The 18023-nt window shown below is 26.2% G+C and overlaps 1 protein-coding gene across 1 annotated transcript; it reads left to right on the top strand.

The window, feature by feature from the left end:
* The first annotated feature begins 366 nt into the window (after nucleotides 1–366).
* On the top strand, nucleotides 367–17559 carry LOC145843878 (la-related protein 6-like). The gene is made up of 11 exons (XM_082951136.1): nucleotides 367–525; nucleotides 3692–3757; nucleotides 6314–6433; nucleotides 6868–7026; nucleotides 11051–11164; nucleotides 13138–13299; nucleotides 15126–15274; nucleotides 15853–15965; nucleotides 16156–16218; nucleotides 16420–16584; nucleotides 16948–17559. The coding sequence occupies exons 1-11, from the start codon at nucleotides 481–483 to the stop codon at nucleotides 17175–17177; spliced, it is 1386 nt and encodes a 461-aa protein (XP_082807262.1). The 5' UTR covers nucleotides 367–480; the 3' UTR covers nucleotides 17178–17559.
* Nucleotides 17560–18023: the final 464 nt, after the last annotated feature.

Below are 18023 nucleotides of genomic sequence, written 5' to 3'. Positions count from 1 at the left end.
ATAAGTTAAAAACGTCTAGTAGGTCCTTGGACCAAACTTTTTGAGCACTTTTGTCGTTTAATAAACAATAGTAAAGGTTAATGGTATTGCGAATTTCACTCAAAACAAAAAAAAAATGTTGAAAAATAATACAAACAAATTCTAATATTAATTTTTTTCTTATGTTATATTTTTACGAAGTTAAGTTTTTTTTTAATTAGTAGAATTCTTTTTACTTTTCAAACGAGCGTTAATTTAACTCCAAAGGTCAGTTTTTTTTAAATACTACAACTGGTTTGTGGGTAATATTTGTAAATTGTAAATTCTGAACATTACATACTTGGTTTTCAAAAAAAGTAAATAAACAAGCTATTTGTTTGTAAAGCTAGCTCCCCCTTATGGTGATGTATGTCTTGAACTGAGTATATAAAGTAATTCAGTTCAATAACAGTAAATACTTTGAAAAGTCTTTTGCCTTTAGTGAAATTTCATTGCATCGAAATGGAAAACATACCAGGAGATGGTCATCATTTAAAAGTCACACCAGTAAGTTTTTCAAAATAGTATTAATACTAAAGTACAATTTTACCCTAATAAATTTACAGCATTTTATTATAAAACTATAAAATTATAAACTAATAATTGTATTATATAAACATAATTTTACAGTATATATTATTAACATTTTTTATTTTTTGTTTAAATATAAGTATCTTTGGTGTAATGTAATATGGGTTCTAATATAAAACACTGAAAAATTGGTATTGCCTGATGTTGTACCAGTATTGAGCTGACTTTATAAAGTTAGCCTTACATTATATTTGCGTTTGATCTCTTTTTTAGTTTAACAACTAAACTTGGAATCCTGGAAACACCTGGAATTTGACAATTTTGGCTAAATAAACCAGTAAAAAACTGAAATTTTGAATAAAAATCACTAAAAAACCTGAAATTTAAACAATTTTTACATGTTAAGTAAATTTTGATTTGACACAAAAGTCTATCTTATATATATTTTTTTGTCATCATTAAAGTTTTTTTTTTTATCTCATTTAAAGTAGATATATAGTATGTTTTTAATGTTTTTATACATTTTAATACAATTTTTTACCTTAAACGTAGCTTTAAACTAAAAGTACTCCCAAAACATGTATTTTCAAAAAGCTGTAGGAAATTTCTCAAATTACCAGTGTCTACCCTGCTTTTTCAACTTTCTTTTAGCCTAGTATAAAGTGATTATATTGCTTTAAGGTATTTGTTTAAGTTTGTTCTCAAAGCAATGTAATCATTTTATATTTTTAAATAAAAGAAATTAAGTACTGAAGTGTTATTAGTTTATGATAGTAAATTAAATCATATAGTTTTAAATAAAGTTTAAACAAAGTTTCTTTTTAGACTAAGCCTACTAGTATGAAGTATTTATTTTTAGCCTAAAGTTATGATAAAATTCTATTATTCAACAGTCAATTTTTGATTTGTTTAAATTACATCAAACTTAAAAAGGTAGTAAAAAGTATTTAACAACTATGATAAAGTTCTCCTATCTAATAGAAACTTGTAGTAAAGAAGTAGGACTTAATGACCAATGATCAGTTTACAGACAGGGTATATAAAAAAATTTTTTGACTACTTAAAAAGATTTTTAATTAAGCAATACAAAAGTATAAATTTATAAAGGTGTAAATTATTAGTCAGAAATAGTAAATAGAGTAATTGTTTCCTGTTTACAGTTCTTTCTTTTTTATTAGAAGTTAAATTTTCTGTCTGAAACTACCAAACTAGGCTTGCTGTGTTTGAGGTATTTTAACTAGTGTTGTACTAAGTCCAAATGCTCTGGCTATAACTTGATATAACTATAATAACCAAAATTATATTAGTAAAATAGATTTTTATCAGGTTTCAGCTAGATCTTGATTTAAGAAATGTTCTGATATGGTTCCTGTTGCACTGAATTTATATTAAAAATCATTATCCAACAAAATTTAATCTAAAAGTAAACTTGGCTGGATAATGAATTTCAATTTAAGTTCAGGTCCAACAGGTTTGAGCAGATTTGAAATCTTTCTCTTTTTACAGAGAAGCAATAAGCAGTGAATTTTTATTAAGGATCTGTCAAATTTCTTTAATAAGGCTATAAGAAGGGTTAATGTACTTTTTTACATGTTGATTATAATTTAAGATTTCTAACTTAGCTAGCAGTTGCTTTTTATCCTTTTGTAAAACTCAAATAAGTTTTTGATGTATGAGGGTACAATATGTTCCCTAATGAAGGATTTTAGTAAAATAACAAAATAAACTATTTCATTTAATATTTATCTTCTACAGTCTTTAAGCAATTGTTCTTAATCTTTCTCTGTTTAATCTCAACAAATCATAAACAGTCTTATTTAGTAATTTTTTTTTATTTTGAGTAAAAGATTGGATAATATAAAAAATTAGATGATTTAAATTTATTATTAATTTAAGGGCATAGAGGTGGGGGGAGTAATTCATTTTTTTCACAACTTGATTTTATTTTGTAGAGCTTTAGCTAAGCTACAAGTTACTTTTTAAAAACTTCCAAAACTCCATGTATTTTTTGAAGTATAGCCAGTCAAAGTCAGAGAGTACAATAGGTTCCTTATGGGAGGCATAAAATAAAAAGGTGAAAAAGACTATTTCACCAAAATTATATCTCTTCCTTTGTTTTTTGAGATAAATATCTAAAATTTTTAGGAAGTGTAATCTGGTGATAAATATTAAGGAAAAGTTTTGAAACAAAGGTTTTTTATCAAAGAAAATTTTTTTTTCATTTTTTGTTTAGTAAATTTGATTTTTTATGTAAATGTCTGTTTCTTAATTTCTAAGCTTTGGAAGAAGTGTTAAACATTTTTTAGGCTTATAAAGCAACACTTTTACTTTTTAGGAATTGATATTTTTTAATGTTGTGTAAGTATTAAATTGAAATGTTTAGTATGTTTATTCTTTTGTACATAGTTTGCTTTTTAATGAGCAAGGTGCACTTTGGTCAAAAGAAGTTGATTAAATTGTGTTGAAAAATACAAAAATAATAATACAAAAATACAAAAAAAAAAGATACAAAAAGTTGTGTTATTTAATATAACATTGACAATTTATAATTGACATGAATGCTACTTATGTTAGGATTAAATCTTTCAAGCACATATAAAGTAGCATAACAGTGCTTTTATACCATTTAAGACTTTTTACTTTAAGTTTAATTTTATACTATAATGGACCAAAAACTAGTATTTTTGTAAACCGGGAAGAAATTCAAAAAGTCTGGAATTTTTATTAAACCTTCTGCAACTTCTGTTTTATTGATATATATTGAGCGAGGTGCATTTTGGTCAAAAAAAGTGAATTAACTTGTAAGTAAAAACACATCTCTAAAAATTACAATAAGTTGTGTTATTAACATAACATTGACAAATATTGACTGATTGTAAGCTTGCTACTTATGTTAGGATTAAATCTTTCAAGTACTTTTAGTGTGTTTAATAGATTATTTGTTGAATAATTTTTACATGTTTTTTATTAATAGATATTTTAATTATTAAATATAACCTTTTTTAAAGTTTGATTGTTTTTTCAAACATTAAATATCTTTAAATTAATTTAGTTTTTTAATAATAGCTAGTATGAACTTGAATTAAGCATAGTGACTAGTTTCCACTTTTTCCCTTATATAACCGTTTCAATTCATTAACAGGTGATAAAAATTCAGAACGAAGAACTTTACACTCCAGTAAGCAGTGGCGCTGAAGATGATGATGATGTCAGTTTGTACAGTTTTTTAAATATTAATTTAGAAAATAAAACTGTTTTGTTATATGTTTGTAGTATTTAAATTTTTTTTTTAAGTTATATATAGTTAATGAAGGCCATATTATGATTATAAAGCTTTTATTCATATGTAGTTTAGTTGTTGTGCATCACAGTTTCCATTTGAAAGTCTAAATTTTGTTATATGCAAAGCTTTTTTGGTTTTAGCTAAATTTTATTAAATTTTTACTTTTTTTTTAAACTTTAAATTCAAAAATATGCAAAATAAGTTCTATATTTACATAAATTAAATTGTGTTAACCTTGTTTGTTTCATATGTTCATGTTGTTTTTTTGAAGCTGCACCTTGGGCTAGCAAGCAGTAATTGACTTTTTTGGTGACTAGAAACTCTAACTAAGTTTTAAATAGAACTGGCATTTTTCTGGTTTTGTTTCATTTTTGCTGTATTATTTATTTTTTTTACATATACTATTTTTAAATACATTAAAAGTATTAACAAAGTTATTAAGTTTAAAGTGTGTAAGTTTTCTGTTCAAGAGTTACCAAAATTTTTTATTTATTATATATCAATATTAAAGGGATAGGTGTCAAATTTGTACAAGCGTACAAAATTGCACAAGGGCACAAAGTTGCTCGAAGTCAATTTTTTGCACAGGTTGAAAATTTTTTTTAAATATTTTTTGTTTTTTGTTTAATTTTTATCAATTTTCACTATTACCACTAACCGTTGCCCTCAGTCGGTAACTTGTTTTTTTCTTTTTTTTTTTTTTTATAAATAATATTTATTTTTAATATTAGTTGCTGATTGTTTTTTATTTACCCACCTTTGGTACCTTTTTTTTAATTTTAATTTATTTATTTTTTTTTTCTTGTTTTTTATTTTATTTTTATTTTACTCTCACTGTTACCCCTAACCCTTACCCTCAGTCGGTAACTTTTTTATTTCTCCTTGTTTTTTTTTTTAATTTATTTTGTATTTTTTTCTGTATCTTTTTATAACATTTGTTACTTTTTTTTTTCAATCTTTTGCAAAAATGACCCTCAGTGCAAAACTGTCACTTACGCAAAACTGACCTTCTTGAAAAACTGACCTTCTTGCAAAATTGTCTTTATGAAATTTAGTCCCCTTGTGCAAATTAGTCTTTGTGTAAAATTGACCCATTGTGCAAATTTGTCTTTGTGCAATTTAGTCTTCTTGTGCAATTTTGTCTTTGTGCAATTTTGACCTGTTCCCATATTAAAGCTTGCAACATCTACAGAAAAATACTTCAAAAACTTATATATATATAAATATCAACTCTTTTAATATTTTTTATCTTAAATTGTATAGTTCTATTCAAATAACATAAGTTGTTTAAAGTTTAAACTCAAGATTGTTGTTAGAGCTTTCTTTGGGAATACTGAAGATAACTAAAAAAGCTTTTGGAAACCTACTTAAGCTACTAAATTTTATATTAGGCAAGAGCCCATTTAGCAGAGAAGCTACAAAAAAAGTTAAATAATAGTTTTGAGAAATAGCTTTTTGATAGATTTATGTCAGCATTATATTTGATCATATTTTTTTTTTTTAATTATAAACTTTTAAGAATAATAAAAAAGTCCATAGTTCGAACTTTTAAGAAATTATGTTGTTATTGGTAAACATTTATCTCATATAAAAGTAATCAGTGAAAATAATATTTATAGACAAGTACTTTAGACGTTTTTATGTAAGTTTTAGCAAGCAATTTTTTGGCAAAAAGTATAATAGTTTTGATTATAATTTGATCCGAAAAATTGTAAAAACTGGTCATAGTTTACTTGTATAACTATGAAGTATTTGAAGCAGAATAAATTCCTGTTCTATCCATTCTTGGTTTCATTTTCTAATTGCCCCTTGGCTAACTCCCCTTTTCAGCCCACTGTGATTTGTTAACTGAGATGTTGGTAATTCTAGTTAATACCATTATAATTAGTTAAGGTGTACAGTTTTATCAGATATTTTTGATCTGCTTTACTAAATAAAAGTATCTGAATGTTTCTAACTTACTAAAAACAAGAGATTGACTAAAGTTATTGAAAATATACGTCTTAATTTTTTAAAACAAAACACACAGTAATAAATCTTTTGTTAAATGGTACATTTTCAATTGTTAATTAAATAGAATTTCAATTTATTAATTACTTACAACAAGACTCAACTTAATGTTAGTTTTTTGATACTTTTTTTAAAAATCTGACCAACCATGAAATATTGAAATTTAAGACTACTAACTAAAACATAAAATAGTTTTACTGCTTTTAGGTAACAAATTGAAAAAAAAACTGACGTTATAAAAAACATGTTGTTTTAAATTAAAAAATGACAGACATTTTGTTTAATAACTGAAAAAGTATTTATCCTAAACAACCTGGTAACATAAAACACTCTAAACAACAGAATATATAAAATTTTGCCTCCTAAATTTAACAGAATTTTATTTTATTTCTAGCACTAGAATTTGGGGTTAAATTTAAACTTAAATAAAAAAGTTTAAAGTAACTTATATATAAAAATTTTAATTTAAAGGTTCAGGGATTTTTCGAAATGCTGGCTGAGGACCCGAGCTGGCGGCCACCGTCCGATGAAACTTCAGAAAAAATTGTCAGCCTCCTCGACTTCTACTTCTCAAATGAAAACCTTTTGAAGGTTAATGTTGTCAAGTTTTGAATGTTTTCTCGAAATTAAGTTGAAAAATAACAATTAGTTGTTTATAATGCTAAGCTGTTTTTAAAATAATTATAGTAATTTTGCAGCTTTGTAAAATGCTTTTATTGCATTTAAAAAAAAATACTTTATTAAAACGCTAAATTAAATTTAGTAAGTCTTTTTAACCAAAAGAGAACATAGTCATATTTATTTCTTAAACATCTTGTAGTATGCAACTTCATAGAAGTAAAATAGATAAGAACAATTAATTTTTCTAAATTTAGTGAAAATTTTATTCTATATGTTAGTAATAATTGTTAATTAAGGAATAGAACAATAATTTCACTATAGTTTAAATTCAATTGACAGCAATGAATTTGCTCAAATGAAATATAATAGTTGCAGTATGTTATGTAAGCCATTGTTGTTTTCAGGACAAGTTCCTACTGAAACACGTGAAGAGAAATAGATTAGGCTACGTTTCGGTGAAGCTGCTCACAAGCTTCAAAAAACTAAAAAGCTTGTCCAAATCAGACTGGAAGCTCACCGCTTTCTGCATATCAAAATCGAAAAAGCTGCAACTTAACAAATCTGTGAGTTTAATTATTGGTGTAAGTTTTATTTACTTTTCATTAAAATCTTATTTATTTGTAAAATAGATACTTTCTTTGACTAATTGATTTATATCACATAGTCATTGTTGCTCTCAAGTGATTGTTCAGTAAAAAGCTCTGTGATGCAATCATATAACTGCTGATCTAAAAATAGAAACAGAAAGCAAAATATTTCATGCTTGGTTCGCCGCTTAAAAGCTAAATAAAGAGGCAAAACCAAAGTTCTCACTTTAAACTTTAATGTTGTTGTTTTGATTTTCACAAAATTTTTTTTTTATTCAAAAATATTACAAATCTAATAATTATAATTGTCTTAAAAGTAAATACCTGTTCTAAAACTACTAATTTAAATATTAGCAATTTTTACTGCTGTTACAACATAACTTGATCACAACATCATAAAAGTCAATACTTATATCAAATATACTAAGTCTGTATAAATTTATTGTAGAATTTTATAAACTTAATGTTTAAGCGTTGAAGAGTTTTTGAAACTATTTTAACGCGTTTATATGGTTGAAATATTTTAAGCATGCCACTTTGTTGATTGATAGTTGCGCTTGAATGTTTGTGTGCAATACAATGAGGCGTGCCCTAACTTTTGAGAATAATTGAATATCATTTATATGTTTTTAGTATGGAAATTCAAATTTATTGGTAAGTTTTGTAGGGCAATCTGTTTTTATCTGAATAATTTATATAACTTAAATAGTTTTTAGGTATACGTTTTTAGTTTGAAACTTTTACATAAAAGTTGAAATAAACATAAATGCTTTTATTTACATTTTGAAAGTATTTCTACCATATACAGTTAAGAAACTTTTTTTTAAATATATATATTTAGTATTCTTTACTATGCTTTACAAATATTAATTTTAAAAATTTGTTATTGTGATTTAATCTTATTTTAGTTTTCATTACCTTATTATTCTGAAAAATAACAAACGATTTTTGTTGTTTTTTTGTCACTGCTTGCAAAATTCAATGCCACATTAATTTACTGTTTTTAATTCTACAAACTCAATTTTGTTTCTATAAGCAAACAAGTGGCATGATGATCTACACACTACAGGTAGGTAAAACAAACAACATGAAGCCCTTGAAAATATCAATACACCGACTAAACAAACATTCTCCACACACAACAGACTGGTAATTATGATGTAACTGTTCAGTGACGCAGCTCTTATTGATTTTGCTCAAATCGCTTTTGAAGTACCACTGAAATTTACTGATTTTTGTTGCCACGTAGGCTTTACGCAGTAACTTTGTTGCCTAAAAATACTTCAATCATATTATGTAACAAAATTCATCTTTTAACGTTAATATCGGAATTACTGACTTGGTTTTTATGAAATTTATGTGTGCTCAAAGTAAAACTTTAAATTTATTTTGAAACTTGCGTATTTCAACCTTTTCAACTACAAAACTATTTTTTTTCCAACCAAAATAATTCAATACACAATCGCTCACAGTCTGTTGTGTGGTACTTTGATGCGGATCAATAATTTCTACGTGCGTTCGTTGAGAAAAGCGCTATTGGAATGATGTGATGCTAAGTACACATCACTTTTGTAATTCAAACATAACGCAGTTTGTTTAGTTCTTCCGATTGCGGTTAGGAGAAAGTTTTTAGTATGAAAACGTTACATCCATGTATTGGTTGGTCATGTTAAATGAAATTCGAGAATTGTTTTTATGTGAGTTTTTTATTGAAAAGTGTTCACAAAAAATGCAACATAGTAAAAACCAAATTGCTGTTTTAAGGGAGTGTTGTTTTTGATTTGCTTGTTTTTTATTGATGAAATTTGTAAAACTGTTGAATAAATATTTTAACTTTTAGTTTAATGGATAATTCAAACAGACAGACAGACAGAAATTAAAACAGACACTTAAATTATTATATTCAAGTTTAAATAGAATAATTTGGTTATTTGATTATCCTAAGTTTGTAAATTGATTTGTATTTATTTCACGTTGAATTTTAAATATTTTCCAAATCATATGAGTATAGTGCTGTATGCAAAACATATTTGTGTTAGAAATACTATAAAATTGAAAACAGTTTTCTTTAAAAGGTAGTTACACTTCGACTATACCTTCACTAAAATTATTATTTTATTGTAACTTGTTGTTTGTTGTCACGCTTACAGTACCGTTTTTTTTTATTTAGTTTTAAAAAGAACAATTTATGTTATTAGAAAATTTATAACCTTAACAATATTTGCATCTAGATTTTAAATACATACTTTATAAAAATGGTATTTTTAAGGTCACAGATTTAGTTTTAAGTTTTTTATTTATAAGATACACTAAAATATAGTATTAAAAAAATTTGCATTGAAAATTGTCGGAAGTATGTATTCAAGTTCAAAATTTTACCTATTTACAGAGATACTTAAAAGTATTTGTTTAAAATTTAAAGCAAGTTCTACAAAAGTATTTAATAGTTTTATAAAATCTAACATTTTAAAAACCTTTGAATAAAAATAAAAACCAATTATCGGCTAGTAAACTTGTATTACAAATATTTACTTTAAATAAAGAAACAACCATGTAGAATACCGTAAACGTTGGATTAAGAATTTTCGCAAAGTAATTTAAATCATGTGGTTGTATCCCGTGGTAGGAAATAGTTTTAAGTTGTGTTTACCGTAACAAGCAGTATAAAGTTTTTATTTTCATCGCAATAAGGTGTGGGAACAGTTTAAATTCCACAAACATATTATATCAAACCACGGGATACGCTGAATTAAAGTAAAAACTACATAAGTTACAAGGTCAAATATTATATGTAAATTTTTTTCAAATCAACTAATTATTTATATAATTCATTGATAATTTAATTTAGCTGAACATTAGTGGTAGTTCATGAGTTTAAAAGTTTAATTAAACGAATAATGTTTAAAAAATTTGTGTAAAATTTTCTGCCCACAGCACTAATGTGAAATGCAGAAACTAGTTTTAATACTCAATGTAGCTGGAAAAATAAATAAAGTAATCATACTAAAACATTTAATTTGTTTGGTTTACTGAGTACATACTATATACGTTTTATTAAAAAAATATTTCACTAGTTTTTAACTGTATTTTGTCGCACAGAATTTTTTTTAAAGCAAGTAAAATTCTATAGATAATTAAATTATACAACTGAACATGTTCTAGTTGTGACGTGAATGCAAATAAATAACTAATGCAAGCTAGCATTTTTGAAAAGTAAAAGTACTAGTTTATTCAGTCTATTATGTAAATTGTTAATTATTTATTATTTTTTGATTTTAATTTTGAATAAATATATTAATTATGCTGTTTTTTTTTTGGTTAATGATGTTTTTTTTTTGCTAAGGTTACCAATGTTTTAAGCTTAATCTAGTTTAAAACATAAAACATATTTTAAACCAAGTCCTTACTTCACGTTGTACGTACATTGTGCTCCGCTAAAATTTTTAATACTTGAGTCTTGTTTATATATTTTATAAAAACAGTTCTATAGCAAACATAAAGTATAGACCTTTTCTACAAGGCGCGCCATTACTTCGCTTACAACACTAAATTAATAATTGTAATAAATTTTCAAAGCAGGTAAAAAAATAACTTGAAATGAAATTATACACAACACGTGGTTGAGATATGGATGGCAAACAAACTAAATAATGCAAGCTAGCTTTTTTCAATGATGCTAATTATGCGTAGTTTTTTTTTTTAAACTGTAACTATTTGTTTAAAAATAAACATTTTTATCATGTAAGCAGGGTTGCTGTCTCTCTTTTAATTTGTTTTTATGATGATCTTAAGTTTAGACTTTCCGTTCCAAATAATTAAAAGGCTACGTAGCTTGCAAGTCTAGTTGATATTTTTGTGTTTTGATGTACATTTTTTATAGACTCAGCTCCGTAACACACAAAAAATTTCACAGCTTGCAAACAAGTTGCGCCTTTACTTGGTTTATCAATTTACACATAGTCCATAATAAAGTTGATAGTATTCACTTTTGTTGTTTCAGGGAACAAAGGTTAGGAGGTTGGAGTCGTTGCCGGACATAGACGTGCCAACTACGAGCATAAAGACTCTGCTTTTCAAACCCGAAGAAAACAACGAAGAACTGTCGTTAGACGACGTTGGTTGTTTGTTGATTGTAAGATTATAAGTTTGTTTTTATTTTTAATTTAACAAAATGCATTAGTTTTGCTGTTGTATTTTAATGAATTTGTTTTCAAAAAACTTTATTTTAACAAAAATAAATACAAACCAGAAGGATTAGTTTTTGTAATTTATTTTTTATAGATTTTAACTGGTTATATTTTTTTATTAGTTTTGATACTTAGTTTACTAAAAATACAATAAAGTCTGGTGTTATATTTCAATGACTTTTTATGAAGACTTCTGTATCTACAAAAAAAAAACAACTTGACTAAGAAATAAAGATTAACATACTTTATCAACAAACTTTACTTCCAGTAGTTTATTTTAAACTTTTAGGCTAAGTTTTATAGATCTATTTTAGTCTCAATAAATACCAAACTTTTAACTGATGTTCTCTATTAGTAATGAAAGTTTAGTTATTTTTAGAGCTAGTATGGTTTATAACTGTTTTAAAATCTAATTCAATTTTATGCTCACAATTGAGAACAGTGAATTTTATTTAAATTTATAGAGTAGTTAAGTTTTATTGCTCTGTTGCACGCAATAAGGACAAAATATTTACTCCTAGGCAAAAATGTTGGGTTTATTATTTAAAAGTAAGATAAAAATATGTTAGAGGTTAAAGAAATTTTAAGGTATAAATTTGTTTATTTAAGCAAATACGTAAGTTTATACTAAAAATAACGTGTTTGCATTTTATCAGGTGTCCAAAAAATTAAAAAACTTTAGCGTTAGATAAAACAAGTAAAAAAGTTTTCGTGCAAAAAGCTTTTCAACTTGATTTGAAACAAATTGAAATTTATAACACGCTTAAAATCAGCACAATTTAACAAAAACCCATTTGTTTCATCCCCGCGTAATTAGTGTACACCATTAAATATTCACGAGTAGTTCGCTTGAACTTTGCTCCATATTTATTCTTGTTGTCTGCATATATTTAGATCTTCACTGAAGTTTACGTAAATATTAAAGAGGAAGCTTTAGTGGTTACAAAAGACAATTGCTATTTAACAGGTTTATGATACAGCTTTTGTATTTCTTATTAGAAACATTGAAATATTTGCAAGCTTTTTTACTAACAAAATATTGCAAACTTAAATTTTAATAATTGATATATAATCATAAGTAGTGTTTTATGTTTTTTAATCTATTCACGTAGTTCAAGAGTATACCTGTTTAATTTGTTATTTAAAATAATTTAAAAAAAATTATATATTTAGTAGGTTTATATGCTCCATGTTTTAAACCTTAGAACTCAAATTTTCTTAAGTTTTGAAAGTTTAGGGTAGCTTTAATTAGCAAATGTGTGATATCATTATCAGTTAGCTTATATAATTTAAGTGATAACCAAATTATACTTAATTACCTTAGATGTTTTTCTTTTTTTGTATATACAAATAAACATGGGTAGTTAACGCCACAAAATATTCAATATTTTGAAATTTCTGGCGAATTTGAGCAGTCTGGTAAACAGAAATTTCCTTATCCTTCCAAAAAAAAGTGCTAGCTTTATGAACTAATGATAAAAATAACATACAAAAACAGTTAAGCATTCATAACATGTTGTAACAAACTCTCTTATACAAGAAAGTTTCCGAAAAATTTTAATGAGAAATTACCTGATAAATTATACTACCTTAAAAAATCTAATGTCGAAAAACATCATTGATAATATCTTTTTTTTACTAATAAGTAATAATTATTTTATTTAACTAATTATATATTTTTTAAAACTAATTAATAAGAAAAAAAAATATTGAAATATAACAAATAACATTAACAAATTAATAAAGTTAGTATACTGTCTTGCACAAGAAAATTTTAGAAAAGGTTTAATCAGCAAATGGCTGATAAACTATACTACCTTAAAAGATAATGTCTTCAATTTACAATTAGCAATAATAATTAACATATATAAGCAATTTAATTAACAACAACAATAAACAGCTATCGACGAGATTCAAACAGTTCGGGAGACTCACCACGGTGCGAATAGTTGATCCGTGCAAAGAAGTTCCGCTTGACTTGCGAAACCACGTGATCAAGCACCCTGAACTTGGTGTCAACATGTGCGTAGTTGTTGAGTACCACAATACACAAGATGCTCAGGTTTGTATAAATAGTCAATATAACAAATTAATAAATATGTGTGATTTTGTTGAGTACCACAATACACAGGATGCTCAGGTTTGTATAAATAGTCAATATAACAAATTGATAAATATGTGTGATTTTGTTGAGTACCACAATACACAGGATGCTCAGGTTTGTATAAATAGTCAATATAACAAATTAATAAATATGTGTGATTTTGTTGAATACCACAATATACAAGAATCACAGGTTTGATTGTAATTAATCTAAATATAACAAATGTTTGTGTAGTTTAGTTGTTGAATATTAAAATATATATGATGCCCAGGTTTATTTATTGCGTTTAATAGTGAAATTTTACATTAAAATAAAAAGACCAAATGTAGGTACCGAAGATGTTTGTTTGTGAATGTGATATATATTATACACATTATTTGAAATTCATGTAGTATATAAACACGTGAATTTTAATATATTAAATGTTTTTGTATCCAAACTTTAAGTAGTTGTAAATGCCATGTTTGTTTTTAGACTTTTTACGAGTTGAACTAAGTGCATGTTTTGAACAACAAAATAATTATTAGTATTTTTATATGGTGCTAAGTAAATTGTTCAAGTTGCAAGTCTGTATTTTAAAAGTAAAATGCTTAAAATTTTTTTTAATCATGTGCTAAACTCAAGTAAATTTCGTAGTTGTAAATATATATTAGAACAACATATTTCAGTACCTAAAAGTTTGCAAAGTAATTAAACAAGTAATCAGGTTGTTTTGTATGAAATGAACAAATAAATAAATTTTTGTTCCACTAAACACAAAACAGCTTGAGGCGAACTTGTTTCTTTGTATTTAGTTGTTTGTACACAAAAACTACGTCTTTTGTGAGGAAAGTTTTGTTTCAATGAACTTTTTTGAATTAGCAGAAAGTGCTGAAAAAACACTTTTTACGCTTGTTGTAAGTTTTGTAAATGTTGTACTGACTTACTTGAGAAATTATTTCACATTTGTATGATATAAACATTCGAAACACTTTGTTTTTTTTTGCCTGAAAAACTGGAAAAGTTTTAAATAGTAAAAAAAACATTTATGTTGTATTTAAACTTTGTCTTACATTTTGCATTAAAAAACAAAGTTTTATTGGATTTTTAATACATAGTGATAAAGTTCAAGCGCCAATCCTAATTAATCAATAAGGCTTAAGCAAATTAGTTTTTTAAATTTATAAATAAACTTATTGTTGCCTTATGAATTTTTACATACCATTATACACATGTTTTTTTTTAGTGTATAAAGGTATTTCAATTTTTTAAAAATAGTTGAACAAGTTTAGTTTCATGGTTTTTAGCAGGTTTAGTGTTGCTTGTCATTTTCAAGTTAGCATATAATTAATTTGTTATTACAATTACTAACTGTTAATGAAATCTATCAAAACTAAGTCATCTATTAGTATTCTAAGTAGATAATAAAATTAAAAATATATATAATCAAGCAATTGGTAAACGTAAAATGCGTTAAGTAAATTAATCCAAGTATTTATGTTATTAGTTCCACAAAATATTACAGCTTTAAAGTCAACAAACTTTAAAAAATTATACAAAATAATACAGTGTTAAATGTGTTGAAAAATTTAATAAAATCATTAGTTTAGATTTTCTTTACTTTTCAAAAGACTAATTCTATTTATAACTACTTCATCGTAAAAAATCAGTGGAATATTTTTCGAACAATATATTTAATTGAATATTTTTTAACTTCCCGCGTATTGATTATATCACTATTAATAGTACACTATTGTTATCATGCATTTACATGAGTTTTTCTCTCAAAAAAACATCCCACGCAGACGGCATTCAAGAACTTGTCGAAGGAAGCGAGGTCGGAGGGCAAGTCGGAAACGTTCAGCTTGCTGGGATCGGGTAGGAATCCGAAGAAACAGAAGGGAATGTTCAGGAACGTTTACGACAGCGCAGATGACAGCGGATCGCAATTGAGGTGGGAATGTTGTAAAATAAGCGATTAGAAATATTGTTTATTTTGTTTAAACTGTGCTTTAATATTTTAAATTGTACTTCAATATTTTAAATTGTACTAATAACCGTGTGAAATTTTAAATTTTACTTAAAATATTAAATTTTTATTACTTTTTAAACTGAATACAGCAAATTTATTTTATATGTATACATTTTGAACTTTTCTACTGATAGTGTTAAAAATAAAGAAGTTATACCAAATTTACGTTTGTTAGAATTATGTACATAAAGCTATTAAAGCAAAATATTCGAAGAAAATCTGTTGAATAACGACCTTTTGTTTGTAGAGTTTTTTTAAAAGTTTTACATCATTACTTTACATATAAACTAAAAATGTTAAAGATATCCATGAAATTTTGTTCAATGAAAAATCTTCTTTTTATGCTTTATTGCTTTTAGTTGTGTTCGCATACAAAAACTTAAACTTCATTTGAAATACAACTTCGCAACTGCTAAAGTAATTAATTTGTAATGTTAGAATGATTTAAAAAACATAAATTGAAATAATAACTCAACAGTTTAAATATTTTTCCTTACCAGTTCTCGCGAGACCAGTCCAATGATGCCGCGTAAAAACAGGTTGTCCGCTCAAAACAGCCCCAAAAATTCCCCTAAGTTCAAACACAAAAACAGGGATTTGAGCCCAGATCCAGGTTAGTATTTAGTTTGATTGAACTTTTTAATAGTAAAATAACAAAACCTTTTTACTTTTGTTTATAAATTTAATTGTTTATATAGGTTTTTAAATGTTCGAAACATCGCAATAACACTGACAAGTGCTTCCAATGGAATCGATTTAAATTTTATAAATAACAAGTATTCACACATGGTATTTTTTAATAGATAAAGATAAGAATTGGAGGGGCGAGCACAGAAGGAGCGGTTCCAATCAGTCTTCACCGTCAGGTCAATAATATATTTATATTGAATGGATTATTTATTTATAAAGTTTATTTGTATTTGTACTGGCAATATTTTAATACGTTTACTAAGCATAATTTCTTGCACCTTTCTGGTATAAATTGTTAAGAACATGATACCATTGTAGGAACATTTTTTTTTTATTATCTGTTTATTTAGTATAAGTTGAAACTAATAAACACGCAGGAAGCCCGTGGTTCAAGAGGAAGAATTACAAGGACCAATCCAACTTGTCACCCAACGACAACAAGAACTTCTCCTCACGACCCAAGCACCCGTCGCCATTGGCAACGGGGGGCAGGACCAGCCCCTGGTTGGAAAGAAGAAGGCAGCTCGCTGCTAAATCGCAAGGTTGACAAATATTTATTTTTTAATGATAGTTTTATAGTATGAAAAACTTGTAAGCGAAAACCGAGCACAACAATAAATACTTTTCTGTGAAAATCCCTTCCGTCCGCACTTCATGTTTAAAAAGTTGAAGGACTTTATATATTTTATCGAAGTAATTAATTGTTTGCCTGCAGTTAAACTGGTCAATTTGAAATCTATTTTGATCTGTTTGCTTTGAATTGTTACAATTACAATCAAAATTTTGGTTTTTAAATCAACTTACTTGGAAATGCGTAAATCGGTATAAAATTTATCGAAGCTGGTTTATGTGACCATTGAAGTTACTTTTAATTATAAAGAAATTAACTTATACTTTCAATTTAGGTAATTCCCCCGTATCAACACCGGGTAGCAGCCCACTGATGGGGCGAAAGTTCAACGACGGGGTCCCGGTTGGGGTGGTTCGGTTGCCGAGGGGACCGCCAACCGCCAGCAACAACAAGGGTTTCGACCTGCACGCAAGAAAAAAAATCCCCGAAAACAAGACGACCAGCAAGAGCCAAGGGGGGATTTCCCAAAGCTGCGGCGACGGTATTGCCGCAACTTTGAAATAAAAAGTCCCCTTAAAAATTATTATAGAAATTTGTGTGAGTGTTTTTTTTTAGTAAAATTTTTCGTGTGTTTTTCAGCTTCAATCGACCGCTTTTTAGAGTTTTTATTATCTTGTCAAATCAAAACGCAATTTTTGTCCCAATTTCGCTCAATGTAGGTGTTTTTGTTTCAGTGTGGAAAATATTTATTTTTTGTGTGTTTTGTGGCGGAACATACGTAGAAGAAATAATTAAATCTGTCTGAAAATTTAAGAGCTCTAAATCAGTTTATTGTCTTGCAAATGTTTTAGTTTGTTTTTATGTGAAACTGCTTACTATTTTTTGTTTGAACTATTTTATCAAGTTTTAGACTAAATCAGTACACATAATAAATGCTTTTGAATTCAACTTTCGTTTTATTTTTTGCTTTGATTTATCACAACTAAGTTTACTTTTATCATCACAAAGTTTAAAGGTATTTATAATGATTTAAAGTTATTTTTGCTGTTTTAATATGACACATGGTTAATTGGCATTATTAATAACAATAAAAATAGTACATATTTTAGTTAACACACAATTAAACAAAATAAAAAACTTAAATTAAGAGTATAAGCTAACAATTTTATTGAAGCTCACTACAATGTAGAGCACTCTTTACGGATTTGAACTTTTTGATTTTGATACATCAAATTCCTATTATTAAATCGAATTAAATCAAATTAAAAATTATAATATCACGCATTTCTTTAAAAAATATGATAACAAAAAAATTCTCAACACTTATAAAGTTAAAGCATATTTATTGTTTATGCAAAAAGTTACGCATTTTGTGCAAAAAAAATATTAAAGGGATATATTTTGCTTTCA

The sequence above is a fragment of the Thalia democratica genome, chromosome 9 (genome assembly GCF_965202585.1).
Source record: "Thalia democratica chromosome 9, ktThaDemo2.hap1.1, whole genome shotgun sequence".
NCBI lineage: Eukaryota > Metazoa > Chordata > Thaliacea > Salpida > Salpidae > Thalia > Thalia democratica.
Note: the sequence above shows the minus strand (reverse complement) of the source record. Positions and strands in the feature narration are given on the sequence as shown.

Bases quoted from the DNA above. Each gene is read 5' to 3' on its own strand.
- LOC145843878 (XM_082951136.1), top strand. From the start codon at position 481: ATGGAAAACATACCAGGAGATGGTCATCATTTAAAAGTCACACCA. The intron at 3,758-6,313 runs GTCAGTTTGTAC...TTTAATTTAAAG, and splicing joins GCGCTGAAGATGATGATGAT to GTTCAGGGATTTTTCGAAAT. The intron at 13,300-15,125 runs GTTTGTATAAAT...CATCCCACGCAG, and splicing joins ACAATACACAAGATGCTCAG to ACGGCATTCAAGAACTTGTC.